General features: G+C 41.4%; 1 protein-coding gene across 6 annotated transcripts in view; it reads right to left on the reverse strand.

Annotated features, from left to right (window-relative positions):
* Positions 1-14,094, reverse strand: part of Fbxw7 (F-box and WD repeat domain containing 7) — a 143,286-nt gene that overhangs the window by 3,731 nt on the left and 125,461 nt on the right. For all 6 annotated transcript variants that reach the window (XM_087899432.1, XM_085682532.2, XM_048424444.3 and 3 more), the window contains 6 exons: positions 9,827-9,961; positions 7,225-7,348; positions 5,378-5,514; positions 4,296-4,409; positions 2,696-2,877; positions 726-951 (listed from right to left, as the gene is read on the reverse strand). In XM_087899432.1, the coding sequence (XP_087755558.1) occupies positions 726-951; positions 2,696-2,877; positions 4,296-4,409; positions 5,378-5,514; positions 7,225-7,348; positions 9,827-9,961 (918 nt within the window). The remainder of the gene's footprint in view (positions 1-725; positions 952-2,695; positions 2,878-4,295; positions 4,410-5,377; positions 5,515-7,224; positions 7,349-9,826; positions 9,962-14,094) is intronic.

The following is a 14,094-nucleotide window of genomic DNA, read 5'->3' on the forward strand; positions in this document are numbered from 1 at the left end:
ACTCCCCCACTTGAAAGCCATCATCTTCTCTAAAGCGATCGACGTCTTTATCATATATCGACATTTCATTACTTGGGCAGTCTTATCAATTAAGAATCAAATGCCCTAAGGACAGCCATGTCAGCACTGGGATTCTGCTCTACTCGGCTAGCCACTGACGGGCAAGTGCCTGAGAAGACAATTATGTAACAAGAAATACTTAAAATGGAGAATGCTGCATTTCCAGAAATAAAGGTGGCCCACGTTTTCTGTCCCGTTACTGAAGATCTTGAAATATTATAATCTGTTAATAAATTCCAAGTTGACATCTAAAGGGATACAGCAGGCCCCGGAAAGTGCGGTTTTCTGCTGAGAGGCTCACGGCCACTTTAGATGGGACGGAATCACAATTACACGGCCCATCAACTTCTAGCTATCAAGGCAAAGGGGCAGCAGCTTTTGGCCAAATTAATCCTCAGCAAAGGAGTTTATTAAAATCCAAGTTATTCTCCTATGAGATTATCTAACTATTAATAATGTAACAAAATTTACAGCCCTGAAGTATCAGGTTTCAAGACAAACATTTGCATTTTAGAGAGAAAATGGATCAGAGAAATTAAAACAGTTAAATGCTTTTAAAATTTATGTTTTCTTCTTGCTAATAAGGTACATATAAACAGCAACTTGGCAGTAACTGACTGAGCCTTCAGCAGAGCGTGGAAGCGATGGGAGAGGCAGATTCTTACCTGTAATGAGTAGACTCTGTTAGTGTGCCCCTGTAACGTGTGCAGGCAGGTCTCAGTCTCTGGATCCCACACCTTGACCATAAAATCATATGCTCCACTAACAACCCTCCTGCCGTCATACTGGACACAGCGGACTGCAGCTACGTGACCCATCAAGACGTGTAAACACTGGCCGGTCTCAATATCCCAGACCCTAAGAGTGGCATCTCGAGAACCACTGACAACTCTGCAGAGAGGGAACAGAAAACAAGGCATCAGAATGCTGAAGAGCATGAACCACACCACAGGTAAAACAGTGCTCACTTTCTCTTCTTAAACAGAACAGACACACTTTCACAAGAAACCCCTAATGCTTCACATATGACTTCAAGTTACTCTGCCTGGAACAGGAACAGGGGAAGCTCATGCAGTTGGAAACAACCGTAGCCTCCCATAAGCAAGCAGCTCTTCATACACACAAGCTCTCTTGATTACAAGTGAAGCGGGAACATGGCACATGCGACTCAGTCCTTGGTGCAGATCTAGGATTAACTTACAACAATTCAAAACTTCCTTTCTTTAGAATGTTTGCCATTTCATTACATTTCAATTATGAACTCCTACTACCTATTTCAGGAAGCAAAAATTATTGATGATATTTTTCAACAAAATAGAATTCTAAAATTAATCTGGGACTCAGAAAACTATGGCTGTTTTCTTACACTTTCCACAGAGGGAAAAACCACAGCTGCTGACGCAGACTGTGAAGGATGCTCCTACAGGACTCACAGAAATGCCTTCAGAGACTGGCTCAACGTTATCAGATTAGACTCCTCTGAAAACCACAGTGATACAGTCATGCAGTCACTGCTGGGTTGCTAACCAGGTGCCTTTATGGTCCCAAGAGAGAAAGCCACGTTTGAGAGAGTAGAATGACAAAGCGTGGGGAAATGAATGCAACCAAGAAGGAAATGCAAGGTCTCTTGAAACTCAGGCCTTAGATTTTAATTTCACAGCACACTGTGTGAAGCAGGCTCACAGTAAAAGTAAAAAGGATCCCTGTACATATCACGACTTCAGGGGACAGCCTACCTACCAAAACAGTTGTCAACTAAAAAGAGTACCATGTGCTGAGTTACAGGTCATGACTACTGTGAATTCAGAGTAAGGACCCCTCTAAGATACATTCTTTCAGAGGAAGAGTCTTTTCTAAAGGCTGTGAATTCAAGGAATCCTCCTGTCTCTACCTTCCCAGTGCAAGGATTAGGAGCATATATCACATTAGGCCAAAAGAATATTTTTTGACAAATGAAGTAGAAAACACAATTTCTTAGCTGATTGCAACGAAGATGTGTTAACAGAAGGACATGATTTCAGCAGCAGGGCACTGCAGGTGAGAGAAAAAAGCACCAGCCAGGCAGAGGCACCGGGAAGGAAAAGACAAGCAGGTCAGGTTTGGCTGCAACCACTTTGAAAGCGGGACTCAAAGTTCTCCCCAAATGTGGTGGGCACGGAAAGGGCAGAAACACAGTCCTAAGGCCAGCTGTGCAAAGCCATATCTGAGCGCTCAGCAGCTCCGACGGCAGGCAATGAGGACGTAAGCTAAAGCCCAGACCTCGGGTTTGCCTAGATCTAGAATGGGATGGGTCACTCAAGGACGCACAGGCTAGGAGTCCCAGTGACTGAATCTGAGGCTCCTGCACAGCATAAATTCGGTTATTAAGAAAGAAAATGATTTTTTGTTTGAAGACAATGAATCAGCAAATCAACACCAAGCAGAGCTTCAAGAAAAAAGGTTGTACCATCATCAAATAAAGAAGGAAATTTTAAGACAAGTCTCCGATTTTACGCCAATACAACCTGACTTTCCTAACTTAGGAACATTACACTTTAATCACTAGTATCTACTTTAAGAGCTCATTAGTACTATATGAATTTCAAAATCACAAGTGACAGAAGTGAAAGCCCCACCATAATGGGATTTCCTCTACCTTTTCTCATGGAGATGCATACAGCGTACAGTGGAAGTGTGCCCATATAAAGTATGTATGCACTCTCCGGTCTCGGCGTTCCACACTTTGAGGGTCCGGTCAGTGGATCCACTGATGATGATATTGTCTCTCATCTGTGATGACCATACTCCACCCGTGTGTCCCACTAACGTTCTTAGGCACTGGAAAAACACTTCAGATGATTAATTTTAGGTAGAAATGAAAGCAAGGCAAAGAATATATTAGCATCTCATTAAAATCTAGAACAAGTCTTACTTATTCAACTTTATTAGAGCACTAGGAAACCATTTTGCTACCAATGCTGCATGACACCATTATTACTGAATTGTTTATTTGTAGTGATATATGCTTAGACATGCATCCACAACTGAGGGACCAGTATGGAGAAAGCAAACAAACATGATATGGAACTTAAGATTAACATGACAGGGCTGGAGAGCTGGCTCAGTGGCAAAGAGCATTGGCTGCTAAGGGATCTGGGTTTGATTCCCAGCACCTAGTGACTCACAACCACCTACAACTCCAGGGCCAGGGAATCTGACACCCTCTTCTGGCCTCCAAGGGCACCTGGCATGCACGTGGTACACATACATACACATATACATACATACATACGTACATACATACAGGTAAACACACACATAAAATAATAAAATGAAGTAAAAAAATCTGAAAAGAATCATGATACAAAGCATAAGACATGGCAGAAAGCAATAAATAAATAAATAAATGCGAGCAAGTTTAACAGCTCCAGCCTGGCCGCCATGGTTAAATAATATTAAAGCTGCAGCAGGGTGTTTCCCATGGAAGAGAACCAAGGCAAGATGCCAAGAAAGTTGGGTGTGACCACATACCACAGCTCACCCATCTGCCTGCAGGCGGTAGTTAGGGGCTGGCCACGCTACTCTAGACATGTAAAGACAGACACCGAGACTCTGAGATAAGTCCAAAAGTAATATTACATCCTGGAAACGTGTAGCTACTTTTGAAATTTTTAACATCTGCTTTGAGTATTTATAAGATTCTTGTTCAAGGAACAACACAGCAAAAGATATTTTTAAAAACAGATTTTTCTCATACTTTCTTCTGTTACTTCTTAAATGGATGATTACTTAATTCATAAAAACATTCTCTTTTGGACAGATAAAGTCAGTATGCATTAGAGACTCATAAGGAACACTACGTACAACACAGCCACTGCTTGGGCTACTTGGTTTCATGTCCCTTACCATTCACGTCTGGGACAACTTCCGATTAGCAGGATCTTTTTGATTCCTAGATCACAGACAGCTCAGCCACAGAGCAGTTATAAGGAAATTACAAATCCCTCAGCCATGTTTTGGAAGGCGTTAGGGAGCAACGATTCTGACTCACACGGGCAAGGTGAGAAGATGTGCGTCTGAGAAGTCTCAGACCATCTAAGCGACAAAGACGGCAAACAGGTAACAGTCCTAAGGGAGAAAGGACCATGTTTCTAGGGGCGGCCTGATGTTGCTATCAACAGCTGAGGATCAGACCCCCTTCACTGTGACTGCACACAAAATGACAACTTGTGAAAACATGGAAGAAGGGAACTTACTTTGCCCGTGACTGCTGACCAGACTTTTAAAGTGTTGTCGTCAGAACCACTCACTATGCGGTTACCACAGAACTGCAGGCATGTGATGACATGATCATCATGCCCTTTCAGCACCTATGAGAAAAACGCACATATCACATTTATGTTATTACATCATAGTCTTTAAAATACAGCGAAGTGCTGCAGAGATGGCCAAGTCCCCAGAACTCTCCCGCACAGGCCTATAACACTGACACTGGGGAGAGGGGAAGAGCTGGGCTTATGAAATGTATATAAAATATACAGCACAGCCTGGGCTACCAAGTGAGTTCCACCCAGGCAAACCTCAGTTCAAAATTAAAACACAAGAAAAAGAGGAGGAAGAGGACTGGGTTCTGGGTTCAACTTTTAACATTGCCAAAAAGAAAAATAAAGCACCTAGAAACAGGAATAATAAATAACAGTTTTTTCAACCTAAAATTATGCCAGTGCATGTTGGCATATAAAACAATGCCTCTCCAAATTGGCTAATTTTAAAATATATGAATTGAGGAGTTCTACCATTTATACATCTGCAATAATATTCTGAAATAGAAAATGAGACTTTTGCTTCAAATCATAAAAGCCAAAAAAAAAAAACCCAGAAAAATCCACAAAACCTAAAACTGTTATTTCTAAAAAGTAATAACAAATAACAATAACAATGTTGTGTGGAGTGGAGTAGAACAAATCCATGTCCTCTCATCTTTGTTGGAAGAGATTTTCTTGAAGCAAGGTCTCATACCATAGAACAGGTTGACCTAGAACTTAGTGTGTTTCCCAGGTTGGCCTTAAACTCACGGCTATCCTCCTGCCTCAGATTTTTGAGTACAAACATGAGCCACCATGCCTGGATCAACTCATCTTTGATTTCAATAAAATTATCAGATTAAAGAAACCAGAAATAAAAGAACATTGTTAGCTACACTTTGAGTTAATTTTAAAATAGAGCCAGCTTTCTTTTCACAAGGCATCAGGTTATACTTTAGGCCAACAAGAGAAGAGTTAGAGCAGGCATCCCGACTGATTAAAGGTTTCTGTTAGCATGTGAAGAGTTCTGTTACCTTGGGAGATTTGAGTTCCCCTCGCCTCCAGTTGGTATCAATTCTGTGCTGTCTGATGTATGCACTCTTCCACGGGCTATGTATAAAACCTGGCTTTATTATTTTTCTTCTCTTGATGTGCAATGGTTCATCAATTCCTAAAGCATCAAAGAGTTTAAGAGAATAATTCCTTTTGTCAATAATAAAAATTACACATTTTATACAGATCTTGTATTTTTCTGCTTAGCACCGGTGAGGTAGAGAGCCCTAACTTCCAACACTGCTCTAGGCAGCAGTGAGTCTGCACTGGGTACAGCAACTCTGTCCTCATTGCCTCTTCTCCTTCTCACAGACATGGGAAGGCGTGAGTACTGCGTGTGTGGATGCAGAAGGGCACCACTGCTCTGGAAATCAGTACAGCGACTCCACAAAAGCACAATCACACAGAGGACGTAGGACTTTCACTTCTGCATGTGTGCTCAAAAGTACTAACAGGAGAGATGTGAGCAGGTTATCTAGACACCGTGCTTATACTGATATTATTCAGCTAACCAAGAGCAGGAAGCAGTCCAGGCGTCTGTCCAAAACACCACATGCAGTAGTACACACAACGGAATGCTGCTCGACCTTAAAAAGGACACGTGGATACAGGGATACACGCTGGGACATGAACCCTGAAGACATTAGTGAATGAGGAAATTACGAGGGGATAAGCACTGACAGTCTTACGTATCACAGTTCCTAGAACAGCAGACTTACAGAGATCCAGCAGGTAGGGGACAGGAAAGAAGGCGTGGGGAGACGATCACTGGATCATACGCAGCAAAATGGCTTAACTGACACTGGCCTAGCACTCACTATGGAGACCAAGATGGCCTCCAGCTTTCAGTAATCCTGCCTCTGTCCAAGTAGTATGATTACAGACGCACATCATTACCTCAGGATGTTTGCACATGTGTGTGTGTGTGTGTGTGTGTGTGTGTGTGTGTGTGTGTGTATGTATATTGAGACAGGGTGTCACTATATAGTCCTGGAACTTGCTATGTAGACCAAGTTGTTCAGAATCATTTTTAGCAAAAGCAGTTAAAGGACATTTAAAAATGATTCTGAAGCTGGGCATGGCAGTACACACCTTTAAACCCAGTAGTTCAAGGCCAGCCTAATCTACCTTGCGATTTCCTGGATGGCCAGGGCTGTAGAGACCCTATCTCAAGGAAGAAACAAAAGAGTCTGAGAAAGAAGGCAAAATTAACCCTAGTTTACATATGAATATGTTTGAGAAAGAAGATTTTTCTGACTAATCCAAGAGCAGCCAGGGAGGACTGTGGGACCAGGCTTCTTTCCTAGCCCTCTCTAATGAGCGGTGCTCTCCATCTGGCCTAATGCAACACTACCAGGTTTTTCTTGTAACATTTTGCTTCTCAGAAACAATTTTTTTTTCAAGATGATTACTTTTCTAGATGCCTACCTGCAAAACAGAAGGTCACCCCTTTGATCAATATGGAGCATACTTAACCCCTTCCTTAAAAGGATCCAAACCAAATCAAACTATGCTGCAAGAATATAAGATCCATGTCAGGAGGAAGATGTCAAACTGTACAATCTCCCCAGCATTTATGAACGTTCAGCCCACAGGAGGTGTCCACTAAGAATTTATGGGAGGGGTGGATAAATACTCAATTATTTGGGTATTAATCGCTTGAAATCAGGTGGACTCCTTCACTTTGGGATCAAGGAAGTGAATGAACGCAGACTCACTCTGCAAGCGATTTATTCTCCCTGCACGGGAAAGTTACTTTGTCGACTTGCTTCCAGAATCCTTTGCTGCTGCAGTAAAAACACACTCTCTGTGTGATTTTGAACCTTACCCTCTTCTTTACATTTCTCTCTCCAGAGAAGGTTGTCCTCAGCCAAAATTCTCCAGTATCGACAAGTCTGAGCCGCTTGCAGCAGGTCTTTGGGTTCCAGGAATGAAAGTACATAGAGTGCCAGCTGTGGAAAAGAAAGTGAGGATGACATACTCACACGTCAGAAAACGGCAGAAACCATTTCCGTAGGACTGCTGGATTTTGGTAGATTGAGCAAATCAAGGAGAACAGTATTTTAAGACCAAAGAAAATGCTCATTAATCTCGTATTAGGGATCTGAGGCTTTATTCTAGACGACCTGTGATTGTATTGGTATTTGTTCACAGTGAGAACAATGCCAATGATCACAAGTTTCTCGTGTGAGTCTAGTGCTCAAGTTCTTAGATCAGCCTCCATGGTGATAGAGAAAGGCTTGAGATCTGCTCACACCAATTATCAGAAAAATACTAGTGCATTATGCCAATATAGTAATAATGTTTAACAATACATTCCTGCTGATAACACAAACGTCCCTAGGCCTTAGATCTGTGCCAATATAGTAATAATGTTTAAACAATACATTCCTGCTGATAACACAAACGTCCCTAGGCCTTAGATCTATGCCATTATTCTTCCACATATGAAATAAAGCATTTTTTTTCAAATGAAGACTCTTTCCCCCAAGTAGTTGAAAACAAGAAAACATGATATGCTACGCCAGGTTCCCTTTCTAACTTCACTTCTCTCTTTCCTTCAGCAGTCTTTGAAAGAACACGGAAGCCAAGACAATCTTTTGGGGCTTACCTTTTATTAATAATCTGTGCTTACTTCTTAAATGCTAAAATATTCTCAGGTTTTGGGGTGTGGTGACGGCTCAGTTGGTAATGTTTCATGTATAACCATGAAGATAAGGGTCTGGACCCCAATACTTGGAAAAGACAGGCATGGCGGTGGCTACTATAAGCCCTGTGCTTGGGAGGACAGACAGGAGCTCACTGGCTAGTCCAGATGAGTGAGTAAGTTCTAGATTCAGTGAGAGACCACGACTCTGACTCAAAACAACGTGGGAGCAACTGAGGAGCACATCTCTGGCCTCCACATGCACATGTGTGCACATCTGCATGTATTTAAGTATTTGAACACATATACACACCACACATATAAATAACCACCCCACAAAGATTCTCAAATTCTACTGGTTTGAGGTCAGGAAGTTTTTGCATGATAAGAGTATCTATAAAACAAAGAATAAAGAAAAAACAGAATAGAAAAACTTACTCTCAGAGATAAGTAAATACACCATGCTATGAGAGGATCTATACAATTAAGATTCTAAAGGAGGGTACCAGGGACGTAAAACATATCAAGGTGAGCATCTGCTGCATTCACAGAAACTGCTCCTTACTATTCTATGCCCTGATGACCTCATGTTACTTTCCTAAGTTTATTCAGAGTTTTGTTGTAGAAAAAGTTCACGAGAAAAAAACCACTTCTTTTGTGGGACAATGTCATTTTTTAGAAAGTATTCCAAAGGGGGGAAAACACCAGAAAAAAAGATATTTTTTTAGTCAATTTTGCTTTTCCCCTAAGTTATGTTAGTTTCATCGATTTTACTCAAATCTAATGTAAAAAAAAACTATAATTAGGACTATGAATGCCTCTAGGAACTTAGTTGGAGTGACTTTCTAAGTGAAAGCAGGACTCCTTTTCTGTTCAAATTGGAGGGTCCAGGGTCACTTGTATGATGAGTCTCTTTTTCATGCTGTCTTTTAAGCTGGTATTTAATTAGTAGCATGAGTACAGTAATTTGAGAAAACATACAGCATGGGAATTATTCCTTTCTGCTGATAAAAATTAAGCTATGAAGTCAAAAATGTCAACACAGGCATTATACTTAACCTATGTAGCTGCACACGGCTTATGACGGAGTGCTACAAGAATGCACTTCACACGTGATCTCTCTCAGGTAGAGGACGGCTGGTAGATATGGACAGGGACACACACACACACATTATATATATACACACAATTCTGTGTATTAAATAATAACTGCAGAGGGCTGGAGAGATGGCTCAGCACTTCAGAGCACTGGCTGCTCTTCCAGAGGACCTGGTTTCAATTCCCAGCACCCACATGACAGCTCACACCTGTCTGTAACTCTATTCCTAGGGTTTCTGACACCCTCATATATGCAGGCAAAACACCAATGCACTTAAGAAAATAAATAAAAATAAAAACAATTACATAGTGCAAGGACCAGAGAAATGCAATCGTCAGAAAATTACTGGTCTTGAAGGGACATAAGAAGTGAGGGACAAAAAAGAATAAAAACAGTATTGCAGCTTACTGAATTCAGAATTTAGAGAAAATCCACTATAAATAACAAACATACCCAAATAACTAAAGTCAGGCTTCAGACAACCTAGCAAGAAACTCAATGATTCTCATGCAGACTTACCTTATCCAACGGGGAGGGAAAAGTACCTGGTTACAAGCATTCTTTATGTAACAGTTTCACCATTAAGCCAGGACAGCAGCTTGTGGAGGTGTCAAACCACGACCGGCAGGACACTGCTTACAGGGGTGGTGCCTGTGCGGGGTCTAGCTGGCAGCCTTCGCTTACCTCTTTAGGGAGCAAGGAGATGAAGTCTCTCTGGAACTGGGGCTCTATCACCTGCATCATGTGCTTCACCTGCGTTGGTTCACAGCTATCGATGAGTTCATCTAAAGCCAGCAGCTTCTCTGGTCCACTCCAGCTCTACCGAAGAGGACACTTTGATTACCTTAAAGATGCTCTAGTTACAAATGCACCTGCGTGTCCATGTTTGCACAGGAAACTGCATGGAAAGGGACCATGGGCAGAGAACTTGGCTGCAGTAGCCTCTGAAGCCATCTAGATTTTCCTTTCCGCAAGTTTACTGAATACCTTTCCAGCAAAGTCATGACTGGCGGAGAAAAACTTCAGCATTTATTTCTTTAGCTATAATAGCTATGCATTCATCCAACACCAAGACACTGGGGGACACCAAAATCCTGTTCCTGAAGCATCAATCTCGGCTAAGGAACAAATAGGGAATTTTCATAGATCATTTTTCTTTCTCCATATTATTTTTAGTGGACAGCCATAAAATTTTATGGCTTGAATAAGGCTTTCATCTAAGAGCTAAAAGATTTGTAACATAATTAATTAGAGAAATTAATAGCTGGATATTCTGCATTTCTGTCTCCTATAAGTTTAAAAAATGCTGTTTTACACAAAATATAGATATTAAACAGGAAACAACAGCAAAGATTGGCTGAGTTCATTTTTTAAAAATTAGAATATATACAAACACCAAAAAGAGAATTAAGAACAAAAATGCTATACTTATGAAAAATAAAAGCATATAATTATATTTCAAAACTGAGTTCCTTTAAACAACTCTTGGGGTTGTTTTTTTGTTATTGTTGTTTAATTTTTTAAAAAATATTTTCTACCAGTGAGTATGACTGCTTAGAAAAGCAATCGTTCTTGAAAGGAAACATTTTATGGCCATATGAGTAATTTAAAATGTTGGAATTCTGTAATAACTGTGTAAAACATTTAAGTAACTTCATAATTATTAAGTAGAAGCATATCTAAGCAGGCCTTTGTAAATCTGTGCCGATGTCGATGTAAACACCCCAGGGGATTACTGCGGCCATTTGGACATGGACAGATAAAGAGTAACATTCCGTAAGATGTAAGATAAATACTGAGCTGTGTCGAGGCTCTTAGGAATTTACTCCTTTAGACTCCATAACGACTGCACCTCTCCTCTCTTGGCTGCAGATGACGCTGGCGCTATGGACCATCAGCCAGTGTCTAACGTCCTCCATGGCCTACTCTACTTTGCCCAGGCTGCCACAGGTCATGTCCTCCGTGCTCAGACAGGGTGCCCACCCGAGGTCTGTCATACAACACATGTCTTCTCCCACAGCACTTCAGACACTGGCTCAGACGTGAGCCATCTGACAATGTGGTCAATTTCCATTCATCACTCCCCACACAGTATATATAATTTAAATTTACATATTCATTGATTCACACCCCTCACAGGATTTCAAATGGTTTTCTATAATATGTTGGTCATTTTCACCTGCCCTACATGATAGCAAATTTGTGGACACTATCACAGCCATGGTCACTTGGGAGGCAGACAACTAATGCTGACTCAAGGAAACTGTAAATTTTAATTAAGCATTTGAAAACAATTCACAGCACAGAATAGGGGGACTCAGAGACACAAATCCATGAGCTTTAAAACATCTGAAACTTGGTCATGACTATGCCATCTAAGCCACCAATGTCTCTTCTAGATGATGACGTCCAGACCTCCAATGGCCTCTCAGCTCCCTAGCTTTGTTCTCGTCTATGTCCAGACTCCTTGGAGACTGGTGAAAGTGACCTTCCTGCTTACTGCCTTAAGACTCCTAATAAAAGACGTGGTTGGCACAGTGGTTCCCAGATACTGCCCAGGGGAACCTGGCACGGTGCACTTACTATTCCAACCTTGGGTAATTGAGCCTGAACTCACGGTAGAAAACTACAACTAGCTAGCTTCTCCAGAACCTGGGGCATGGCAGTGCAGGGACTTGTGTTGTATGGCTTGGAGTGGTCCGGAATGCATGGCCACCCTCTTCTACTTGAACAGCTCCTATACCACTTTGGGCAGTTCTCCTAGTAGTCCAAACAGTTTCCAATCCGCTTCAGAAAACATGATTCAGGTATGACTTTCTAAAGAACCCAAGACTTAATCTGCTTTTATTCTGATGTAAAGTTGTGAAATATTAAATACAGTACTTTCCTGTAGTCCTGTCTCATAAATACATGAATTTCTTCAACTTCCTTACACCAGGTTTAATAAGTTTTCTTAATCATGCTATAACAAATGCAATTTCAAAGAAACAATAAACTGATCCTGTTGTCACTTCCTTGAAGGTTTTCATCTCTTGTTGACTAACAAATAAAACTTAACTAAAATAAAACAGAAAATATATGTAATTTCGGAGTTAGCGTGGAGTGTGATAAACCTTCAATATAGATTTTATTCATTATAACTATCAAGACACATGTACTTTATTTTTTGGTTTGAGTATAGCAGATCTTTCCAAAACACAGAGCCTTAATGCAAATCCGTTCTGCTAAGGCGTGCAGAAATTTGCATAATGTTATAGCACTCTCGTGCTCGCCCTCTCTCCCTCTCGCTCGTTCGCGCGCGCGCGCGCGCACACACACACACACACACACACACACACACACACACACACACCATCACCACCACCTTTGTCCCTCAGATTCCCATGTAAAGTTAGTACTGACAGGCTCTTCTAGACCAAAGAAAACTGGGCTCGAAAACTGCATCTTGACAATGGAGGAAACTGGCGTGTATGGACTCTGTTGTCCTTCCATGTAGAGCTGTATGCACAGCTACATAGTCTTCCCTTTGGACACTTTTTAGTGTAATGCTTGCTTTATGTAGTATGAAATAAGTAAACAATGGATCCTTAATCAAATACCCGCTGGTTACAGTCAAAGCCAAAATTTGAACTAAGCCTCTTCACCAAGGTCATATGTGCTTCTCTTCCGTGATGCTTCTGAACCATAAAAGGCTAATTCCGTTAGCATCTTTACCTGCTCTAGTTTTGTTAAGTAAAAAGCCATACAGTGTAATATCCAAATTACATAAACAATTCAACCAGCCCTATCTCTTTGGCAGGCACAGCGACTACTGGAAAGTTGAATCAATTTAAGCAGGGCAAAGTTTGGGCTTTTGCCTTTGTCTTTAATTTACATTTCTGTTTTTCAGTAATAGTCTCTCATTCAATTTACAAATGGAGTACAGAGTACTTTGTCGGCATAGATGAAGCTGGACCAAGTGCTCTATCACTGCCTGCGGAGCAATAGGAGGACAGTAAGGGGACAAGAGTTCCCATTTTGCTTGTTACACAACAGGGAAGTCACCATTAAATGCCCCAATCGCATATTTGCAGAAGCTTGCCAGTTTAATTGTCCCTCATGGGTCAGCTCACACCACCCCACTTTGCTGTGCAGCTGTGGCTGTCTGAGACGGACACTGAAGCATCGCAAGCCTCCAGGCAAGTGATTCAATCCTAGTTAGTTTGGCGCCAGCCTTGAAACACAGCACAACACAGGACAGGAGAGGGTACAACTGTGAGGCCAGGTCACGTCAGAGGCTGACATGGAACAGAAGATTTAGGCTGATCTACCCTGTCAGGTGGGCCTTTAGTTGCTACAGATTTGTTTCTACAGCATGTCGGGGAGAGGTGGATTAAGTTCTTTACTTGAAGGGATAATTCCACAATATTTCTGTGAACCAAGAATGAGATCTCTCACTATAACTACTCGTATGAAACAGACATACTTTTATAGGACAAAGCTGGCTTAGTGAATTTGGTTTTCTGATTTTATTTTTACAGTAAACATCTCTGAAACGGTTAAGTTGGACATTTTCTTAAGGAACGTATGGGGCGGCTAAACAAGCACTGTACAAAGGACCGGCTAAAACAGCCTCATGAAAAGAAAGCACTAATGTTCCCACTGCAGATCAATATGATAAAAGTTCTCTTAATGAACATCATAAGTGGCTTACAAAAAACATTTTGGTACATTAAAATGCTGTGGGAAGAATGGGCCCAGTCATATAAAAATTATTTGGACTAGCCTGCTAACGAGCTTTGCTCCATTCAACACTCTGAAGGCTGTCTGAATGCACGCTAAAGCTGAAGCTAAAGCTAAAGCATTTGGTGCTCAGCCCCAGGTAAGACATCAGCTCTGCACTCATGGGTGCTAGGGTGTGTACACACTCATGAACATGCAGGAGAACACACAGATCTTTCCATTTCCCTGGC

The sequence above is a fragment of the Myodes glareolus genome, chromosome 20, assembly GCF_982192425.1.
Source record: "Myodes glareolus chromosome 20, mMyoGla1.1, whole genome shotgun sequence".
In the NCBI taxonomy this organism is placed as follows: Eukaryota; Metazoa; Chordata; class Mammalia; order Rodentia; family Cricetidae; genus Myodes; species Myodes glareolus.